Source organism: Pogoniulus pusillus, chromosome 16, assembly GCF_015220805.1.
Source record: "Pogoniulus pusillus isolate bPogPus1 chromosome 16, bPogPus1.pri, whole genome shotgun sequence".
NCBI classification, from domain to species: Eukaryota; Metazoa; Chordata; class Aves; order Piciformes; family Lybiidae; genus Pogoniulus; species Pogoniulus pusillus.
This window is the reverse complement of record NC_087279.1, coordinates 23,721,867-23,744,836: the sequence shown is the minus strand read 5'-3', so window position 1 is coordinate 23,744,836 and position 22,970 is coordinate 23,721,867. Positions and strand designations below refer to the sequence as shown.

General features: G+C 48.4%; 1 protein-coding gene across 3 annotated transcripts in view; it reads left to right on the top strand.

Moving 5' to 3' along the window:
- The window catches only part of ADAMTS9 (ADAM metallopeptidase with thrombospondin type 1 motif 9), a 120,436-nt gene that overhangs the window by 5,785 nt on the left and 91,681 nt on the right, over nucleotides 1–22,970 (top strand). For all 3 annotated transcript variants that reach the window (XM_064157014.1, XM_064157013.1, XM_064157015.1), the window contains exons 4-9: nucleotides 17,723–18,009; nucleotides 19,653–19,736; nucleotides 19,844–19,965; nucleotides 20,371–20,411; nucleotides 20,536–20,641; nucleotides 22,599–22,745. In XM_064157014.1, the coding sequence (XP_064013084.1) occupies nucleotides 17,723–18,009; nucleotides 19,653–19,736; nucleotides 19,844–19,965; nucleotides 20,371–20,411; nucleotides 20,536–20,641; nucleotides 22,599–22,745 (787 nt within the window). The remainder of the gene's footprint in view (nucleotides 1–17,722; nucleotides 18,010–19,652; nucleotides 19,737–19,843; nucleotides 19,966–20,370; nucleotides 20,412–20,535; nucleotides 20,642–22,598; nucleotides 22,746–22,970) is intronic.

The window sequence follows — 22,970 nt, the reverse complement described above, 5'->3', positions numbered from 1 at the left end:
CTGCTGTGGAGCTCTCCTCTTCCAATTTTGTTGAGTTTTGTGATAGCTTTATCCAGTATTTTACTGAATCTTACACAACTTTTCTGCCTGTTGGCCACACCTTGTTCTGAGGCAGATTTGGCCTCCACGTGCCTGGTGGCACTGAGCCATGATTGCCCTGTTGCTGTGAGGAGCTGGGCTTTCTCTGCACTTCTGCATGTTCAGCAAAGTTCATTGCTCCAAACTTTGCAAATTCCTTGCAGCTTTCACCGTGACCCCAGTGCAGAACTCCTGAATGGACTCTTTTGGGCAACTCCTTTTTGTTCCCACCACATTCACTTTTCTGCTCTCCTGATCTGTGCTTCATTTCCTCGCCAGCTTCGTTAGCTGAATACCTCCCTGTTCTTTCTGTGAAGACCCACCTGTGGGTGAAATGAATAAATCAGGGACTGAATCTACAGTGAGCATTAGCTGTTCCCATGACTTGTTGCTGGTCAGCCTTGCCCATCCTGAGGCTGGTATTAAGATGTAGGCTCTAGAGCTGCATGTGAGGATCTTGCAGAAAGTCCTGGCGCCTTAATGAGAGTGCTTAAAGCAGGAATATTCACCACGGGAAGAACTCATCATGCAGAAGCTGCAGTAGCACTCTGGTGGTGCCAAACTAGTAGGAAGATGATTAGAGCTTTCTCTATTTCTGGAGGAGAGCCAAGGTCTGTAGCCAGCAAAGAGGCCTTCCAGCAATCCCTGCTGAAATGGTGAGATTTTGGAAGTAGGCTCAGATGAGTGCAGGACAGAGCAGATCTTACCTGCATGGAACTGGCTGTGTCCTACCTGCAGAGATGGGGAAGCCCAGTGACTCAGGTTGCTTCCTGAAAACAGCCAAGCATTAGCAGCACAGATGGCTGTTGGGTGCAGCCTGGAGGCTTAGCACATCCCAGTATCTGCCAGAAATGGGTGCAGAAGGGTCTGAAATTTGCAACTGGGTATTTAATTGCAAGGTGTTAAAAGTAGTTCGACTGCTTGGGAGACAGCACAGGCTCAGCAGCTCTGAGAAGGCAAGGCCCATGTGCTCATCCAGGCAAGAAGGAGAAAAGAAGCTCTGTGTGTGTAGGCTGGGTTGAGAAGGTTGCTATAAAAAGCACAAGGCAAATCAGCAGCGTGAACCAAACCTTGCTGCTAAGCTAGCGTGACACAGACGTAATCAGTAATATGTCACTGATTTTTGGGTTGCATTAATGAACAGTTTGTAATGGATTATCCTTTCATAGTATCTAACAACCCTTCCCACTGAACGTGACACCAGGGAGCCACCAGAGCAGAGCAGATCAGGGCTGCCCTGTGTTTTGAGCAAGCTCAATGACTGTGCTCTGTGTGATCATTAGTAGCAGCCTACTCAGCCCTGACAAATGGCTGTCACCTCTCTCCCAGTTGTGTGGGAAGTCATTGGTGAACCCAAGGCACAGGCAGGACGTGATCCTGCCACTGTATTTCATTGTGCTTGGGTAGAGGTGGCCAGGTTGAGGTTGCCATGGTGTGGGTTTGTTATCAGTGTTGTGCCCGGGGAGGTGACCTGGGGAAGGTGTGCTGGAGGTCTGGCACCACAGCTAAAGCCTGACTTTGTCCCTTTCCATATAAAATCATAGACTCAACCAGGTTGGAAGAGACCTCCAAGCTCATTCAGTCCAACCCAGCACCCAACCCTATCCAGCCAACCAGACCATGGCACTAAATGCCTCATCCAGGCTTTTCTTGAACACCTCCAGGGACGGTGACTCCACCACCTCCCTGGGCAGCCCATTCCAATGCCAATCTCTGTAAAGAACTTCCTCCTAACATCCAGCCTAGACCTCCCCTGGCACAGCTTGAGACTGTGTCCCCTTCTTCTATTGCTGCTTGCCTGGCAGAAGAGACCAACCCTCACCTGGGTACAGCCTCCCTTCAGGTAGCCGTAGCCAGCAATGAGCTCTGCCCTGAGCCTCCTCCATAATATGGTCTCTTGTTGGCACAGGTGGGTGATAAGCCTGAACCATGGTTTAAGGTGTTAGGTGGGGAATGGGGCCAAAAAGGCCAGAGGTGGAAAACTTTGTACTCATTCTACAGACAATTTCTATGTGCTGGATTGTTAATTTATAGCACTTTTGAGGCAGAAATTTTGAATGTCTTTTCCACAGAACTCAATGTTGGTAGTCTTGTGAGTGGTCCATGGTGAAATCCCAGAGTCTTTGCAGTAAAGCTGTTGAGTTGGAGCCCTTTTGTATTTTTGCTGTTTCGTTTGGACTCTTTGTCATGCTTCTAACTGTGACCTTAGTTTGGTTTTTCAACTCCTTCACCCAGCAGAATTTCACATATTGGGTGTTTGGTTTCCAGGCAGGTCTTCAGGCAAGTTCTGCACTTCTGGGTCTCACGTAACCGTGGGGTTGCAGAAGATCTACAGGGAGGTTTTCCTAAGCCTTTGCTTCCAGATTGAGCAATCCCTGAGCTCTTTCAAAAGTCTGTTTAAGCTGTCAGCTTTGCTTTTGGCCTCAGGCTAAAACACTGACTTGGTTCTTTCCATCAGAGAAGTTTCTCATCTTAAGGAAGTGAGTTGGAATTTATAGGCAGATAGTAATTATTCCAGGTTTCCTTCCCTTCCAAAGCCCACAAGTGAGAGAATTACGTCACGAGCCCCTTATGCTAATGTAATTAATTCTATTTCTGCCTTCCTGTTGAGGTAACAGTGCAGTAACAGCCAACCAGAACTCGATCAAATGGACCTGGGATGACAAACACAAGCTTTTCCCATAGTGAGCTGGAAAAGGGATCAGGCTGTGATGTTTGTGCTGTCACTGTGGTGTTGGCAAGTGAGATAAGGTGTGAGACTGACTTCAGTTAAAAGATGTGACTGCAGCCAGTGATACAGGTCCCGTAACTGTGGCTGTGTTAGAAAGTCTCTCAGTGTCAATTTTAAGCAAGGTGCATGCATGTTGGATCAGAATCACAGGATATTATTAGGGGTTGGAAGGGACCCAAGCAGATCATCGAGTCCAAACCCCCTGCCAGAGCAGGACAATCCTATCTAACACAGATCACAGAGGAACACATCCAGACAGGCCTGGACAGGCTCCAGAGAAGGAGACTCCACAACCTCTCTGGGCAGCCTGTGCCAGGGCTCTGGGACCCTTACAGTCAAGAAGTTCCCCCTTGTGTTGAGCTGGAACCTCCTGTGCTGCAGCTTCCATCCATTGCTCCTTGTCCTATCCCAGGAGCAGTGAGCAGAGCCTGTCCCCCACTCCTGGCAGCCCTCAGATACTTATAAACATTTCTCAAATCCCCTCTCAGTCTTCTCTTCTCCAGACTAAGCAGCCCCAGGTCCCTCAGCCTCTCCTCATCAGCCATGCCCTCCAGTCCCCTCATCATCCTTCTAGCCCTCTGCTGGACCCTCTCCAGCAGATCCCTGTCCCTCTGAAACTGAGGAGCCCAAAACTGAACACAGTATTCAAAATGAGGTCTCAGCAGGGCAGAGTAGAGGGGCAGGAGAACCTCCCTGGATCTGCTGGACACACTCTGCCTAATACAGCCCAGGATCCCATTGGCCTTCTTCACAAGGGCACATTGCTGTGCCATGGGTCACTTGTTAGCCACCAGGACTCTCAGGTCCCTCTGTCCCTCTCCACAGGGCTGCTCTCCAGCAGATCACCTCCCAGCCTGTACTGGTGCAGTTTGTTATTCCTCCCCAGGTGCAGGACTCTGCACTTGTCCTTGTGGAACCTCATCTGGTTCCTCTGTGCCCAGCTCTGTCTGCCCAGGTCTCTCTGGATGGCCTCACAGCCTTCAGCTGTCTCAGCCAAGCCTCCCAGCTTGGTGTCAGCAGCAAACTTGCTGAGCAGACTCTGTCTGTGCCCTCCTCAATGGCATTAGTGAAGATGTTGAACAGGACTGGCCCCAGCACTGATCCCTGGGGGACACCACTGGTTACAGCTCTCCAGCTGGACCTGGCACCATTGATCACCACCCTCTGACCTCTATCTTGCAACCAGTTCCTAACCTACCTCACTGCCTGCTCTTCCATCCCACACTTCCTCAGCTTGCTCACTAAAATGTCATGGGAGATGGTGTCAAAGGCCTTGGTAAGGTCAAATTAGACTACATCCACTGCTCTCTCTGAATCTACCCATTCAGTTATGGCATCATAGAATGCTCTCAGGTTAGTCAAGCATGACTGCCCCTTGGTAAATCCATGCTGACTGCTCCTCATAACCTCCTTCTCTTCCAAGTGCCTTGAGATGCCCTCCAACAGGAGCTGCTCCATCATTTTTCCAGGGATGGAGGTGAGGCTGCCTGGTCTATAGCTCCCAGGAACCTCTTTCTTGCCCTTTTTGAAGACTGGAGTGCCACTGGCTCTGCTCCAGCCCTCAGGCACCTCTCCTGTCTGCCACGAGTTGGCAAAGATGATGGAGAGTGGCAGAGTGATCACATCAGCCAGTCCTCTCAGCACCCTTGGGTGCATCTCATCAGGGCCCAGGGACTTGTTAATGTTTAATTTGTGTAACTGATCCCTAACCCAGTCTGCACTGACCAGTGGGGAGCATTCCCTCCCCCAGGCTTCCTCTCCTCCATCCAGGGTCTGGAGTACACAGGGCAGCTCAGCCTTAGGTGTAAAGACTGAAGCAAAGAAGGCATTCAGCAGCTCTGCCTTCTCTGCACCCTCAGTTCTCAGGCTGCCTCCTTGCCCAGCACTGCCCCACACCTTCCCTGGGCTTCCTTTTTCTACTGATGGATTTGAAGCAGCCTTTCTTGTTCTGTTTTACTTCCTTTGCCAGCTTCAGTTCCAAGAGGGCTTTGGCCTTTCTTGTTGCTTTCCTACAAGCCCTGACTACTTCTCTATAGTTCTCCCAAGTGACTAATCTCTTCTTCCATGAATTGTAAGATTCCTTCTTCCCTGAGAGTTCCTTCAGGAGCTCCTTATTCAACCAGGCAGGTCTCCTAGAACAGCTACCTGATTTTTCACTCAGGGGCACACAGCTGGCTTGGGCTTGGAGGAAGTGGTCTTTAAACATTAGCCAGCTTTCTTGGGCTCCTTTCCCCTCCAGAGCCTTGTCCCATGGGATTGCTGCCAGCATGGCCCTGAAGAGCACAAAGTCAGCTCTGCAGAAGCCCAGGGTTGCAATTCTACTTGTTGCTCTGATTCCACCCTTTAGAATACTAAACTCCACCATGTCATGATCACTGTCCCCAAGGCTGGTCCTGTCCTTAATGTCCTCAACCAGTGCCTCTTTATTAGTTAACACAAGGTCCAGCAGTGCAACTCTCCTTGTTGGCTCCTCCACTGCCTGCAACAGGAAGCTATCACTGATACACTGCAAGAGCCTTTTGGACTGGCTGTGTGAGCTTCCCAGCAAATATCAGGGTGAGTGAAGTCTCCCATGAGTACCAAGGAGTTAGCTCTAGAGGCTACCTCCAGCTGTCTGTAGAAGGCCTTATCAACATCTTCCTCTTGGTCTGGTGGTCTACAGTAGACCCCTACAACAATTTCATCTCCTTTTCCACATCCCCTAATTCTTACCCACAAGGTTGCAACCTGTTCTGCCCCCTGCCTTGGGCAGAGCTCAGCACATTTCAGTTGCTCTCACACATAGAAGGCAACTCCCCCACCTCATCTTGCTGGTCTGTCCTTCCTGAGCAGTCCAGAGCCATCCATGGCAACATTCCAGCCGTGGGAGCTGTCCCACCATGTCTCAGTGATGGCAATTATATCACAGTCATTCAGCCTGACACAGATCTCCAGCTTCTCCTGCTTATTCCCCATGCTCTGTGCACTGGTGTATAAGCATTTCAGGGAGGGAGTCAGTCCATTAGCTTCCACTCCTGCTGTCTCACCATTCCCAGCCCCTTCCATGGCCCCCAGCCTAGCAGTAAGCTCTGCATGTGCTGATTCCTCATTGCTTGATCCCCATGGTCCATCTCTGCAAGATTTAAAGAGTTCTTGTGTGTCCCCAGGGTGCTGCAGGGTAACAGGCTGAAGGCTCCTGTTGGCCTCCTTCCCTGATATGCCATATCTTACCTCTTCTCCAGCACACAACTCACTGTTACCTACCTCCCCCGAGCCACCAGTGGAGGTGCCAGTGGAGCTGACACATGGCCCCACAACTGTCTCAGGCTTGCTTGTAGTAAGCCTGGCTTCCAACCTAGTTTAAAGCATGATTATTGATCCCAGCCAACCCCTGCGATATAAACCTCCTTCCACTTGGAGAGAGCTGCACCCCACCTGCTGCCAGCAGCCCTGGTGTCATGTGGGGGACCCATGGTCAAAGAAGCCAAGCTCCTGATGGAAGCACCAGTCTCAAAGCCAAGCTTTGAGCATGTGAGTCCTCCTCACCCTCTCTGGGTTGGTCCCTTCAACAGGGAGGATAGAAGAGAATATTACCTGGGCTCCCAATGCCTTGACCACTTGCCCCAAGGCCCTGAAGTCTCTCTTTATAGCCTTGCATTTTTTTCTTCCAAAGTCATTGTAACATATCTGGAAGGTCAGCAATGGGTATAATCTGTGGGCCATACCAGGGAGGGAAGCCTTCTTATCACATCCTTGACCTGGGCCCCTGGTAGATACCAGACCTCTCCTTGGAGTGGGTCAGGTCTGCATATTGGGCTTTCTGCACCCTTCAAAAGAGAGTCACCTATGACAATAACTCTTCTCTTTTTTTTTTTTGATGCAAGATGGAGGGCTTAGGCTGCTTTAATTTTGGGAACTTCTCCAAGCCATATGGTTTATCTTCCTTGCTGGCCAGTTGGACCTGCAGGACATCAAACCTGTTCTGCAAAGGCACCTGGGGAGCACTGTTAATAACTGAAGCAACACTCCCACCATGATGGGTGGGAATTTATTGCCACTGCCCCTCGTTGATTTGGTAGGAGGAGTTTGGGGGGTGGGAGATGGACAAGGCAGGAGTTTCTTTACTACCTTGACCATGGACTTGTCTCCCCTCCCTGTTGTCCTTTGAGTTACTGGCTTCAATCTGACAGGGGGTGGATACAGGGGGTACTTGACCCTCGGTGTCTGATAATGGGTAATCCTGTCTCTCCACTGGGGCTGCCAGAGCCTGACACCACCTGTCTATCTCATCTTCTGCTTCTCTGTTTTCTAAGCCTGTGAACTTCATCTTTCAATATTTCAACTCCAGCTGTGCTGGTTATTGCAGAAACATACATGTTGGAAAAGACCCTCAGGATCAGCAAGTCAAACGACTTCACCCTACACCATATCCCCACATCCCTGTTGTTTGCTGTTGTTACTCTTAGCATCTGACACCCTAGTGGTGGAAGACAGAGACTGACTGAACAAATTATTGTTCACTGGTTATTATTTGGCAGGTTTGATGTGGTAAGTGACAGAGTTTAGTTATTCTCCTGGAATCAAAATGGATGTACTTATGATAGAGTCATAGAAGAGACCTCCAAGCTCGTCCAGTCCAACCTAGCACCCAGCCCTAGACAATCAACCAGACCATGGCACTAAGTGCCTCATCCAGGCTTTGCATCAACACTTCCAGGGACAGCAACTCCACCACCTCCCTGGGCAGCCCATTCCAATGCCAATCACTCTCTGGCAAGAACTTCCTCCTAACGTCCAGTCTGAACCTGCCCTGGCAGAACTTGAGGCTGTGTTCCCTTGTTCTGTTGCTGGGTGCCTGGCTGAAGAGACCAACCCCACCTGGCTACAGCTTCCCTTCAGGTAGTTGTAGACAGCAATGAGGTCTGCCCTGAGCCTCCTCTTCTCCAGGCTGCACACTCCCAGCTCCCTCAGCCTCTCCTCACAGGGCTCTGCTCCAGGCCCCTCCCCAGCCTTGCTGCCCTTCTCTGGACACCTTCCAGCACCTCAACATCTCTCTTGCACTGTCCCATCTACTTACACATCATCCATGTGGCCAGGGCAGGTGGGAGGAGTTACCAGTTTGGTATTTTCCATCTACACCCCATGGCATACACCACCAAAACCAGACAGCTGCTCTGTGTCTGCTGTTTGCACACGCCTGCTCCGTCCCTACCAGCCTCCCTCTGGCCACTTGGTAAGCAAAGATTTTTTGGCTTTCTAGTGGGATATTTTCTCTCTTGTAAGGAGTGGCAGGTCGAAGTTGTGTCATTGGCAGTCTTGCTGTTACTGGCATGGTGCCTCACAGGCATCACTAGACATGAGCATTGGATAAGGTGTTGGTGCTCTTGCAACTGTTACACATTGAAAGTCACATTAGGAACAAGCAAATGAGCACAAGACTTTGAGTGCTCAGGTGGCTTGCAGGGCAGGCAGAAAGTTCAGCAGGTGCAACCCCGAGGGCAAATAGGTTTGGTTAGCCCAGGCAGCCCAAAAGGCAGCAGCTCTGGTAGCTGAAGTGCTACCAGGGCATATCAGTGTGCCTGTGACGTATTCATCCTGGCTTGACTCGCAGCCTGGCTCAGATATGTGTCTATGCACTGTTATGTACTTCAGCAAACTGTTTTCAGGGGCATTTTGCCACAGTGTTTCAGTCGTTCTGCAGGGCAGGTTTGCTTTTCTTATTGAGCACAGTGGACATGACACTGGTACCAGCGATTTTTCATCGCTGTAACTTTCTGCTGGCCACATTTGTACCAGTTTGGTGATGCTGTTGTGCCTAGCAGGTATAAGGTGCAGTTACTGAGGGTTTTTTTGTCTGTGAGGTGATCTTGAATGATCTCCTGCCACATGCTCAGGTCACATGTTACTATCTGCTTTCTTAAAGTGGCAATTTATTGGTTTCTTCATTAATCTGCTTTTTGTCTACTGTGCAAACTTCATAGCTTTGCTGTACAACTTTTTACCTTAGGCAGAAAAAAAACCCCTCTTTAAAGCCAGAATGCATCCTCACATACATCATCAGGGGAGGAAGTGTCTAGAGTATGTGTGGTCTTTGGAGCTTGCATGGTATAAACCCAGAGGGTATTTTCTCCCTGGGGGAAGATGATTGATGCTACCTGTAAATCCATGGTTCTCAAGTGTTCTGGTTCAAGCAGCAGGAAGAAAGCAAAGTCACCTCAAAAGCTATAGGTAGGCTCAGTATCACTTTGAGCTTTGGCACCGCCCGTGATGGAGTCCCTATAGGCAAAGCCATCACTCTGCTTGCTCCAGTGTGCAGGCAGCAGTGGGTGCATGGAAGTAGGACTGATGGTTTTGATGTCAGTGATGCTTCATACCAATCTAAACTGCTCTTGACTGTATAGCATTGCTGCTGGCCTTCTCCCAGCACCTGTGCTTCAGCTGACTTCAGCACCAGGTGCTCCTGGACGTGGCCTTTTCTGAGGATCAGAACATTGCTTCAGGTGGGCATCTAGAAAGTTACATAGTGATATGTGTGTGCAGAGTTCAGAGGGGGAAGGCAAGAAAATTAACAAGCAGATGTGCCTGGATCCTAAGGGCTCATGCAAATGTTTCTTCTAGTAGCAAAGAAACAGTTTTTAGAAGCCAAATATTTTGATTGTCCTGGAGCAATTTGGGAGGGAAACTTCTGAGCACAGACTGCTTCCTAATTCAAAGGGAGGTGTGAACAACAAAGGGGATATTAAAGCTTCCCTCTTTTGTATTGCTCTAATAGCAACACTTGTGCAAGGTCTCCTTTATTATTTCATTTTCAGTGGTTCCAACCTTGAAAGATTGATCTGTCTAGTTTTGTCCAGCTCTTTCTGATGAAGGTTGAAACTCCAGCTGATCTGTCTGTTAATTGGGTTCAGATTCATTTGCATTTGAACACTTTCTGGTTTGCAGATTAGAAAAATCAGGCAAACTTCCATTTTCACTCTGAGTGCAGAATATCTTTCTTTTTGGATCCTGGCTGGCTCAGGTCCTGGGAAACCTGTACTCAGCACTGGTCAGACCACATCCAGTTCTGGGCCCCTCAATTCAAGAGAGATGCTGAGGTGCTGGAACATGTCCAGAAAAGGGCAATAAAGCTGATGAAGAGCCTGGAGCACAGCCCTGTGAAGAGAGGCTGAGGGAGCTGGGGGTGTGCAGCCTGCAGAAGAGGAGGCTCAGGGCAGAGCTCATTGCTAGCTACAGCTACCTGCAGGAAGGCTGTAGCCAGGTGGGGTTGGCCTCTTCTGCCAGGCAAGAAGCAACAGAAGAAGGGGACACAGTCTCAAGTTGTGCCATGGGAGGTCTAGGCTGGATGTGAGGAGGGAGTTGTTGTCAGAGAGAGTGATTGGCATTGGAATGGGCTGCCCAGGGAGGTGGTGGAGTCGCTGTGGCTGGAGGTGTTGAAGCAAAGCCTGGCTGGGGCACTTAGTGCTATGGTCTAGATGACTGGACAGGGCTGGGTGCTAGGTTGGACTGAATGAGCTTGGAGGTCTCTTCCAACGTGGTTGATTCTATGATTCTCTTGTAAATTTCCCAGCCAGTGTATGTCACAGATATTGCTTCTATCAGTAAAGCTTATTTTCCCTTTCTAGCTACAGCAGCAACTCCAACTGCATGGTCAAGGAGCTATCCAGAGCTCTCCTTATAGGGCTGTGTGAAACACAGCAAAACAGTTGCTGCTCTGTGCTAGTTTGAGGCTAACTGGAATATTTTAATGAGAAAAAATAGATTATAGGCTGTGAAAAGGAAACAGTGTTGATGTCTACTTCTCTCATAGGCTTGCTGAGATGTATAAAAACAAGAACACCAATAAGGATAAGACAGTGAGTGTTTGTGTCTCTGTTGCTGCCTGTGCTTTGTCCCTGGGCCTTTTGCTGTGTAACCCAACGAATTCTGCTTCAAACCCCCCTTGCTGATCCTTCCAGCTCACCTTGACCATAAAATATTCTCTGGGTTAAGGTAGAGGGGTGGAAAGAATGTGGAAGGGTGGTTGGGAGCCCCTCCTGGGTGCTCTGGTTCATGGGAGGGCTGTTGTGTTTCTGTATTACCTTTAACTTGTCTAGTTCTGTCTGTAGCTGTAAATATTGTAACTCTCTGCTTGTATCTTGTGCTAAGCTGTGCATATAAAGCTTCATTCCTTAGCTGCCAGCCAGCTGAGTCTACTCTGGGTGATTTCCTAAGAGTGGGGAGTCGGGGAACTCCCAAACCATCACACACTCCCTCGTTACACTTCTATCCCTGGCAGGGTGTTGATCTCCTCTCTCAAGTAATTAGCAATAGGACAAGAGGAAATAGCCTCAAGCTGCACCAGGGGAGGTTTTGATTGGCTATTAGGAAGAATGTCTTTACTGAGAGAGTGGTCAGGCACTAAACAGGCAATTGCACAGGGAGGTGGTGGAATGACCAACCCTAGGGGTGCTCAGGAATAAAAAGTATAGATGTGACATTTTGGGACATGGTTTGGTGTTCATGGTAGTGTTGGTTTGATGGTTGGACTTGATGGTCTTAGAGGTCTCTTCCAGACTTAATGATTCTGTGATTCTTTGAAACGTTGGGTTAAAAATCCTGAGTCATTCATTCAGAACAGGTATGGCAGTAAGCTGGTTGGAAGTGACTATGCTCCTTTTCTAGCAGGCAGAGGCTGTTAATGTCTTTATCTGAGAAACAGATTGGTTTTTCCCCTCTCTGTCCCTCCCTCTTTTCCATCTGTGGGTTTTTTCCCCTGCCATGAACCTGGAGCTGAACTGGAATGGCTTTCGTTGTCACCTGCCTTATTTAATGGTGCAAATTGCTTCCTATTCCAAGGACAAGATAATGTAGAAAGAGGGAGGATTAGAAGTGTTGGGATAAGCCATCACTCTTCATGTTTTAAGCATAACAGTAACTACTATTTCAAAAGCAGTCCCTGGCTTTGCTCTGTCACCCTTTCATGCAGGCAAAGCACTCATACAGGGCCAGTGTCTCCCTTGCCCTCCCCCCTTAGGGTAGATCCAAAGTCCATTAAGAAGCAGGAATCATCCATAAACCAGTTCAGTGGGCTCTGAACTGAGGCTTCTTGTGCAAGCAAAATTAATGGCATGGGTGGGAAGATGCCATCAGGAAGGAACATCCCTGTCACAGGACTGGATCTCCTTTTTAAGTCCTGCATAACAAAGAAGAAACCAAGCAGAAAAAAAGGAGAAACAGAACATACACTTCCAGGTCTGTCTAAAGACAGTGCAAACACCAGAGACTGTCTGAGTAAAGCAAGCAGTAAAATGGATCTTATTCCAGCAGCCTTTTAGCTGCCTCTTAAATATTAGCTGTTGACTCAGTGTATAAACATGCCTAATGATTGAATTATTGACCTGTAGTTTGCATGGTCTCAAAGTCTTTGTCTCTACTCATCTGAGTGGGTCCAGAGAAGGCCATGAAGATGCTCAGAGGGCTGCAGCAGCTCTGCTATGAGGACAGGCTACAAGACCTGGAGCTCTTCAGCCTGGAGAAGAGAAGGCTTTGAGGAGACCTTGGAGTGGCCTTTCAGTTTCTGAAAGGGGCCACAGGAAGGCTGGGGAGGGACTACTGACAAGGTCTTGTAATGACAGGATGAGGGGAAATGGGTTTGAACTGGCAAAGGGGAGATTGAAGCTTGATGTTAGGAAGAAGTTACAGTGAGGGTGGTGAGACACTGGCACAGGTTGCCCAGGGAGGTTGTGGAGCACAGAAGCACCCAGTGAGGGTGGTGAGAAGCTGGCACAGGTTGCCCAGGGAGGTTGTGGAGCACAGAAGCACCCAGTGAGGGTGGTGAGAAGCTGGCACAGGTTGCCCAGGGAGGTTGTGGAGCACAGAAGCACCCAATGTGATCTTTGATCACATTGGGTGCTTCTGTGCTCCACAACCTCCCTGGAGGTGTTCAAGGCCAGGCTGGATAAGTGACCTGTTCTAGTGGGAAGTGTCCCTTCCTATGGCAGGAGGTTGAAACTGGATGATCCTTGAGGTCCCTTCCAACCTAAACCCTTCTATGACTCTTACCCCTCCCCAAGAGTAGGAATGAGGACACTGCAGACTGATTGGAAGTTCAAAGAGAGGTTCTATCTACAAGAGCATGCAAACAAAAGGCAATCAGGTAGAATAAGTACATTCACAAGCTGGGCCACATCCATCAGACCAAGACCTATTGGGCCCAAACAGGCCTTCTGGAATCCTCTACCCCTCAGTTGGCCTGAGGGTAGAACAAAACTGCCCTCCCCAGCTGGACCTACAAGGCCTCAGTGGCTCAGTTCCCTGCCTGCCAACTTCCCCATGAACCATGAGAATCTCTGCTCTCAGGGAGGAGCAGTGGGAGCAAGAACAGCAGGGAAGAGAGCAGGGCAGAGGTCAAGTCAGGCACTATCTTTGAAGCTGTGACACCAGAAAAGGAATACAATGGCAATATTACAATGCCTTGGGATGAGCAGGTCCATCTCTCTGGGAGGGGCATCTGTTTTGTTTAAGGGGGACCTAGGATCCCTCCAGCTACTGCAGCAGCTCACAGTTCCCTGCCAGCTGATAGCCATCTGCCCCACAGACCAGGAGATAAGAAGGGACATGCTCTGCCCAGAGCAAAGGAGTGAAGGCAGAATAGGCAGGGAGGAGAAGGCTGAGAGGGACCTGAGGGTACTGGTAGAGAGTAGCTGAAGATGAGGCAGCAGTGTGCCCAGGTGGGCAGCAGAGCCAGTGGCATCCTGGGCTGGCTCAGGAGCAGTGTGGGCAGCAGGACAAGGGAGGTTCTTCTGCCCCTGTGCTCAGCACTGCTCAGGCCACCCCTGCAGTGCTGTGTCCAGTTCTGGGCTCCTCAGTTCAAGAGAGATGTTGAGGTGCTGGAAGGTGTCCAGAGAAGGGCAGCAAGGCTGGGGAGGGGCCTGGAGCAGAGCCCTGTGAGGAGAGGCTGAGGGAGCTGGGGGTGTGCAGCCTGCAGCAGAGGAGGCTCAGGGCAGAGCACATTGCTGTCTGTAGCTACCTGAAAGGAGGCTGTAGCCAGGTGGGGTTGGGCTCTTCTCCCAGGCAACCAGCAACAGAAGAAGGGGACACAGCCTCAAACTGTGCCAAGGGAGGTTTAGGCTGGATGTGAGGAGGAAGTTGTTGTCAGAGAGAGTGATTGGCACTGGAATGGGCTGCCCAGGGAGGTGGTGGAGTCGCTGTGCCTGCAGGTGTTGAAGCCAAGCCTGGCTGGGGCACTTAGTGCCATGGTCTGGTTGCTTGGCCAGGGCTGGGTGCTAGGTTGGACTGACTGAGCTTGGAGGTCTCTTCCAACCTGATTGATTTTATGATTCTGTGACTCTAAGAGGAAAGAGTATCTGCCAGGCACTGGCCTGTAAGCTGATAGCAGAAGATGGAATAGAACAACAGTATTACAACATCCTGGGATGAGCAGGTCCATTCCTCTGGGATGGGCCCAGGTCTCTATGGTTTTCTTAAGAGGGACCCTAGTACCCCTCGAACTACCACAAAAGGCAAGACTGGATAGAAATTTAAGCTCAATAAGAGCCATCAGTATGCTCTTGCAGCCCAAAAAGCCAACCAGATCCTGGGCTGCATTAAGAGCAGTGTGGGCAGCAAGGTGAGGGAAGTGATCTTCCCCCTCTACTCCATACTGCTGAGACCCCACCTGGAGTTCTGGAGCCACTGTTACAAGAGAGATATGGATGCCCAGGAAGGTATACAGAGAAGGGCTGTGAAGGTAATGAGAGAGCTGGAGCTGCTCTGCTATGAAGAGACTGAGGGAGTTGGGGCTGCAGAGGAGAAGGCTCTGAAGTGACCTTATTTTGGCCTTTCAGTATCTTAAGGGGGCCTACAAGAAAGCTGGGGAGGGACTTTTTAGGCTGTCAGGTAATGACGGGACTGGAGGGAATGGAACAAAGCTGGCGGTGGAGAGATTCAGGCTGGATGTTAGGAAGAAGTTCTTCACCATGAGGGTAGTGAGACCCTGGAATGGGTTACCCAGGGAGGTGGTGGAAGCCTCGTCCCTGGAGGTGTTTAAGGCCAGGCTGGATGTGCCTCTGAGCAATCTGATCAAGTATGAGGTGTCTCTGCCCAGGGCAGGGGAGTTGGGAGTAGGTGATTCTTGTGGTCCCTTCCAATCCTGACTGATTCTATGCTTCAGTGAAAATTATCACACCCTTTTTTGGTGTTGTGTGTGGCAGTAGGAAGCTGCCACTGCAAAATCACAGTTTTCTTATGTAAAGTGAGATTTTCACTTCTGCTTGATTAAATCACAGTGTGCTGCAGCATTCCGTGGGGACATTTCTGTTGTGGCGAGATGTCAACAGCATCAGACACATGGAGTACTGGCAGCGCCTGTAGGGAACTCCCGTTAGCACTGGTGGGGCTCTATGGATGGGTTGAGAGCAGTGCACTGCCATTAGTGGTTAATTTTTTACAGGTGACTCTGCCCCATCTCTGGGTGTAGTTACATGCAAGAAAGATGGGTGAAGATAACAGTTCCCTGCTGTCAGAGTCCAAGAATGGCTTTGCATGCAAGGCATCCCCACTAGCTTGTGCTTGGTTTTACAGTAACTAGGCTGGCAAACATCCTGTGTGTGACTTGTCTGGGTGGTGTGCTGGCCTTGTGAGTGACTTCACACCTGGAAAAAAGGTGTGTTGGTTTTTGAAGGAGTGATGTGGCTGACTTGATTGTGTGCTGGGTTGGGGAAGTTGACTGGTACTGCAGTGATGCTTAACAGTGTCACTTCATGACTGGATCTTAAGGATCTTTCTCCAACCTCAGTAATTGTGTGAGTCTATGGCACTGTGTCAGATCTCTGCAACAGAAAGGAAGGTAGATTCTCTTCTGTGCAGGGCATACATGGCTGCATTGAGCTCTGCTTCTCCTGTGTGGTCAGTCAGGCTGGGGAGTCTCAAAACCAGATCTGGTATTTCATGTGGACCCCTTTGTTTTGGGTGGTTGTTGGAGGGTTTCTTTTGAGCATGTGGTACTAGCTGCAGGATTTCAGTGCAAGCCTGGCAAATGACAGTTGATTTCTTTCAAACACTTGCTGTGTATCAGGTGCCTCTTCAAAGAATCCTTTCCTTTTTCCTCTTCTTTTGCCATCAAACCTCCCTCCGTCAGGCTGGCTGCAGGTTCCATTCAGGGTCTGTAAAGTTACAGTGGTCTTCCCACCACAGCCTTACCTTTAGCCCCACTCATTACCTGTTCAGCATCTCCCCATCCTTAACATATTTTTCCTTGAGCACTCACTTCTTTTGGAAGTTAGTTCTTTAAAAGGGACACTCAAGTGCCTGGCTGAGGGCGCAGAGAGGAGGGGAACTGGCAGAGGGGTTGAGGTTAGCACTTTCTCCTGGGCCTGGTTGTCTTCTTACCTCTAAGTTATTCATATGCATAGTCGGCTCCCTGCACCGATTGGCACTGACCACGTCAGGATAATGTCACGGTTGCCCACGAAGCCATGCCAGCATGGGAGCACAACCTTGCCAACACAAGGGCATTGATTAGTGCAGAGGAACTAGGGCAATCCAATTATAACTGCAAATGCCATTGGCTTTCTCAGATTCTTACACAAATCACTGCAGACTCTCTGCTGTATTAAGGTGGTCTGGGCTATGCTGGGGAAGGGGAGTTTGTGGTGTTTAGGTAGCGCAAAGTAAACAGGATTTCATTCTTAAATGCTCTATTGCCTATTTACACCCAAGGCAGAGAGATAAGTGTCTTTTTCCAGATAGGTAGAAGCTGGCCGACCTCCTTTGCCTGCCTTGATGTCAGAGAATGTGTTTTATATTTCTTTTTTTGGAACTTATTACAAAATATCCTAAAAGGAAACTACACAGGAAAAACAGCCAAGAAGCTTCCTATCTTTTCGATCTTGTTTCAGCGTTGAATATTCCTTTGTTCCCTAATATTATGCTTCCTCTAACCTACTCAGTGGGTCAGATAAGGAAATGTGATATTTTTCAGCACCATGACGAAGTTAAACTAAAGCTACAAAGAGCGTGAGGGCTGTAGCCTGGAGTCTTAGATGAGTAGTTCAGATCTGGCTTTATATTAAATGCAGAAGCGAACAGTCTCTCATGGATGAATCACATTCAATTAGCTACTTCCTATGATGAACTGATTAAAAATTAAATGGCATCAAATAAGACTGATTTTTTTCCTCTTACATTTAAATAATGCTATAATTACATACTAATCAGATGGTAAATCTTAATTGTACACGTTCCATATGTTTTATTTGCCTGTTCTCCCTCCTCACTTTGTCGTCTTTGTATCAGCATGGAGTATATTTTCAGGCTGCTTTTATGTTTGGCCTAATTGAATATCAAAAGCAGTATATGTGAAACTTCCTGAATTCTATTCTTTAGCCAGTGGCAGCTGTGCTATTAGATGACCTTTACCATTCCTCTAGCACAGAATAATAAAAGGAGGGGGGAAACTGAAGCCCAGCCGTGTTATTGTTAGAGACAGAAATAAATCATATATAATTGCTTGGCTATGAAGGCCAAATCCTGCCGTCCTTCATGCCTGAGTTAGAAATACAGGATTTGGACCTTTGTTTCCTGTGGTTTCCTGGCCACCTTGGACGTGCCCAGAATCCTCACTCTGCCGCTGCGGTGGCTAATTGCCATCACTGGGCTCACATCGTGTTACACTGCGCTGCAGCCCAGGCTCCGTCCCTCCTGGGACGGCTCTGCTGCAGGAAGCCTATGCGTGAATGTCTGCCTTCAAGTGCCACTGGCCTCCATAAGGTTGCTTTTGCAAAGAAGAAAAGCCTTAAATGATGTGTTCTATTAGTGGGCTTCCACAGGCTTCAGCTGTTTGGAGCAACAGTTGATTTGTTGAAGTAAAGAGGTATTTTGACATTACATGCATGTGGCATTTACTGTATCCACTCCAGAACTCACTTCATGGTTTTCTCTGCTGTTTAATCATAGATCATGACCACAGTCACAAAAAGAACAAGCAGAAACACTGGAGGAGACAGCGAGTAGAAAGCAGCATCTTGTCAGACATGGAGATGTTGAAGCATAGCCTGGAAATGAATTCACTTTCTGTGGATAGCAACAAGACTGGGACGGTCGGTGAGAAGAGGAGCCACAAGCGAACGAAGCGCTTCCTCTCCTACCCTCGCTTTGTGGAAGTGATGGTGGTGGCTGACAGCAGGATGGTTGCCTACCATGGAGCCAATCTACAGCACTATGTCTTGACGTTAATGTCAATAGTGAGTACTCAACTAAAGGGAAGGGATTCACCCACAGATCATTTTCTAGTGGTCACAAAGTTCCCTTTCTGCTCTGGTCTTAACCAGTTCACCTTGGCTAGGCATGGAGATAATGGTGAGATTAGTGTAAAGCTTGGTGAGACTTGGCTAGGGAACACTGCATTCAGGGAATCACTGAATTGCTTCTCTTGGAAAAGACCTTTAAGGTCATAGAGTCTAATCATTATCTAAGTACTGCATCTGGTACTAAAACATGTCCCTTAACACCACATCTCTGTACCTTTTAAACACCTCCAGGGACGGGTATTCAACTACCTCCTTAGGGAACCTACTCCAGTGTTTAGTAACTTTTCCAGTGAAGAAATTTCTTCTAATACCCTCTTCCTTTGCAAACCCATCATGTTTCCTAATCCTTCCCACACCTTTCCCCTCCAGCTTTCTGAACCTCAGGCAGAAGTTAAAATATCAGTGGCCCTTAAGTCCCCAAGCTGTAGTCTTCTTTTTCTTTAAGCCCATGTGAAATAGCAGCTGAAGTAGAAAACTACTTCAGAGACTATGCCTTCCAAGGGATTGATGCTGGTAGGTTATGTGGTTACCTGAATTCCCTTACTGTTGCAAGGAGCAGGTCATCTTGATCCTTAGCATAGTGCTGTAGTTGGCTTTCCAGGAGGAGGATATGCATTTTAGTAGTACCTAGTACTGGTAGTAGGATACAGTAGCGCTGTCCCCAGACAGGCAGCTTTCTAGGTAGAGAGTGACTGAAAATGAGTATCCAACATAATTATCTCACTGGACTTTCATCCTGTCTGAGGGTAGAAGTGCAGTGAATATGAGATCTAAAACTGTCTATGCCCAATTGTGGCATCTGAGAGAATGAGCTGCTTTTGAGAGTCTTGGTTGGTGGCCATTGTATCTCAGAGCAGAATGGACCCCCTTTTACAAGAGGGATGTGGAGATGCTGGAGCGTGTCCAGAGTAGGGCCACGGGGATGATCAGAGGGATGGAGCACTTATCCTATGAGGGCAGACTGAAAGAGTTGGAGCTGTTGAGTCTGGAGAAGAGGAGGCTCCCAGGTGACCTTCTTGTGGCCTTCCAGGATCTGAAGGGACCTACAAAAAAGCTGGGGAGGGACTTTTTAGACTCCTAGGGAGTGACAGGACTGGGGGGAATGGAGCAAAGCTGGAGGTGGGTAGCTTCAGGCTGGACATGAGGAGGAAGTTGTTGAGCATGAGAGTGGTGAGAGGCTGGAATGGGTTGTCCAGGGAGGTGGTTGAGGCCCTGTCCCTGGAAGTGTTTAAGGCCAGGCTGGATGAGGCTGTGGGCAGCCTGCTCTAGGGTAGGGCGTGCCTGGGCATGGCAGGGAGGTTGGAACTGGCTGATCCTTGTGGTCCCTTCCAACCCTGACTGATTCTATGTCTGTAGTTTGGTGAGACATGCTAAAGCACAAGGAAGTGTTGGGTTTCTGCAATAACAGCAAGTTTGGTTCATTCCAAAACTGTGCTTCTGGCAGGAGGTTTCTCCAAACATCAGAGTACTGAGGAGGGCTCAGGTGAAAAACCAGTTGCAAAGTGAAAAATGTGTATTTTGTCTTAATTGTTTGTTTCCTGGAATGTTAGCAATAACCTATTTCTTTTTTTAAACAGGTGGCTTCTATCTACAAAGACCCAAGCATTGGGAATTTAATTAATATTGTTATTGTGAAATTGGTGGTGATACATAATGAGCAGGTAATGGCAGTGATGTTCCTGACCTTCTGTTTCACAGTGGCATTTGTAGCAAGTTTTGTGATGAGTAATTAAAATGCCTGCTCTCTATGTGCTGTGCTGCTTATTAGGATGGTCCTGCCATATCTTACAATGCCCAGACAACACTGAAAAACTTTTGCCAGTGGCAGCAATCCCAGAACCACCCAGAAGGAAGTCACCTTCAGCATGATACGGCTGTGCTTGTTACCAGGTATGGAGAATACCCTCATCAAGATTGTGGCCAGGCGTGTGTCACCTCCTGTGAGCATTTCATGTCCACGGCCATGTGAGGTGTTTGGGTTCTGATGTGGATGTAATTTGCGATTATGGGAGCAGTTTAACTCTGAGCAGAACTGGGATAATGCATCTACCATAGCAGTAGATGACTCTGGAGAGGTTCAAAGCTGTCCAAGGTCTGCTCATGGGTTCAACACGTGATGAAACACTGACTATGGTAGGGAGTTGTTTCAGACTCTGCTGAAAAAAAATGTGGCAGACCAGCACAAGAAGGTCTGTGAAGGACCAAGGATTGCTTTTGGATGTTGTTATTGTTGTGCTTGTACCTTAACTTGCTGCTGCATTGAACATTAACGTGTCAGGTCTGTTCTGCTTTCAGACAGGATATTTGTAGAGCGCACGACAAATGCGATACTTTGGGTAAGGATAATCTTTCCTTTGTCTTTCAATAACTCCTTTTTTTTTTGTAGTGACAATGTTAGTTGCCTGTGCTGAACTGTGGATGATATTTCTTTTGTTCATAAACTTCTTTGTTCTCTCCTAGGTCTGGCAGAGCTGGGCACAGTCTGTGACCCATACAGGAGCTGTTCAATTAGTGAAGATAACGGACTGAGCACTGCTTTCACAATAGCACATGAACTTGGCCATGTGTATGTTTTATGTAAATACATTTACATTTAAATAGCCCAAGATTTATGCTAGCTGGAGCTTGCCAGCCAGGCTAGGGCTTGGTACCTGCTGAGCCTAATTATTTGAGAAGAGATAAATACACTTGGTTAGAAGATGCACCACTGAGGAGGACTAAGCAGTGGTGTGCCTGGGAGCAGGTTGGATGCTCCAGAGCCTCTCTGGAAGCAGCAAAATGAGCAGACCCACAATTGAGGAGACTGAGTGACAGCCTAAGCAACTAAGCAAGGGAGGAGAGCTAACAAAATCACTGCATCTTCTCACATCTACATGTGGCTATCAGCAGAATCTGCCCCAGTAGACATGATATCCTGGCTAAGCCATTAAGACTAGGCAGGATTTGGGCTGGAGCTGGGACTTGCCAGGAGCTTTGGAGGGGACCAAGGCAAGAGGCACAGACATGTCTCATTTGGCCTTTGGGTGTGAAGTCTTCTCCAAAAGCAGGTCCTCAGCCTGCCACAGCTCATCTTACCACCCATGCATGGTGCTGCTGGAGGCAGCACAGCAGCTCTTTGTGAATGCAGGATTTATCTAGGGCATCAAGCAGGTGGTTGGGATGTCTGTGTGAGGCTGCCCACCTCCTCAGCTACTTCAAGAGGGAAAATCCGATGCTCCTGCACATCGCTGAAAGAGATGCACCTCCTCCAGTGGAAATCTTTCAACTGATGTTGACTTTTTTTTGAGAGTGGTAGTGAGAAAAATCCATTACCCTTCAGCTGCATCTCTTAGGCAGCTGGTAAAGCCCCAAACCACCTCACGCCTGGTTTGCAATGAAGAACTGTAGGTGTGGAATGGATGAGTTCTTGGGAACAGATCTCTTATTGTTTTAAACTCCCTGTTTCTTCACGGAGTACTGGCTCAGAAGGTCTATTTTTATCCACAGTAGTATTTGTTTAAATGAGATTTCCTGACAGAAAGTCCCTAACAGTTTGGCATTCCCCGCACCTAACCTGTGGCTAATTCCTTCGCTAACGCTGCCCCAGAGCTGCCGGAGGGGTTTAGCGGCGTTCCCAAGCAGGAAATGCCTCTTTGCTCTTTTACAGGGAGCAGAGCAAAAAGGTGGTTCATTGGAGGTAATCTTAATGGGATATAAACTCTCCAGCCTTGGGACGCAGGATCACACCGGGTCATTTCCCGTTCTCCACTTCAAACAGCAAGGCACTTTAAGCCGCTCTGTCTCCGTTAGCGTGCTTGCCACATTCTTCAATATGTCATGTGCTGCAAGCTTCACGTGGGTTTCTGCTCTGCTTGATGCTTGATGGCATTTGATAAACCTACCACATAAAGTAGAGGAGCCAAATCTGTCCCCACTGCAACCCTATTCAGGCAAGACACGCAGGGTCAGCGTGGCCTATAGTACTCTGCTGCGATAGGAGGAGGCATTTTGCAGCCAGCGTGGAGTGCTGCCTATGTACACGAGGGACTGCAGGCAGCGTTGGTTGGTGGGCTCACATCATCTGTCTCCTTCAGAAATGTGCTCCCCACAAATCAACTCTTGGCTCATTGGCTCCACTTCAGAGAATTTGCTGGGTTTATGAATGTTGGGCCAAATCCCAGCCTGCTTGCAAATTCACAAGCATCAGCTGAAAAGGAAACTGCAGCTGAAATTGTATCTTACTCCAGGCTCTTTCAAGGACTCGTCTGGCTAAGTATTTGTAGTCACCGTGGGGAGAGCTTAACGGGGAGCTGTGTAGCTTCTTGCAGACAAGTGCTAGGAGCCCTATTTAGGCAATGCTCATGGGCACTTGTGAATCTCTGTGTGTGTGTGTTAATACTTTTATTCTGTAATATCTGTCAGCAAGATATCTAGGAAAAATCCATGTGTTTGCCTGTGTTTGGATCATGTCGTTCTTGCTATGCTAAATAATTGATAGTTGCCACTTAAAGTGACTCGACTTTTCACTGCTGTTTTTCTCTTAGCTTTAACATGCCACATGATGACAATCACAAGTGCAAAGAAGATGGAGGTAAAAATCAACAGCATGTCATGGCGCCAACACTGAACTTCTACACCAATCCCTGGATGTGGTCAAAATGCAGTAGGAAATACATCACTGAATTTCTGGAGTAAGGCTTTGCATATGGATGTGTTGGGCTGGTTTTGCAAGTGCAGGCATCCCGTGGGGTTCTTCAGTTAATTGGAAGTTCTAACGCTCAGCCTTCAGAGGAAATCAGAAGGATTTGTCTGTGCATGCATCCTTTACATAGAGCAGGAATGTACCCCTGGTATCCGGTCCCTGCCAGTTCAGCCTCATGATAAGCTGGCAAGGGCCAGCCTCTTTATGGGAAAGT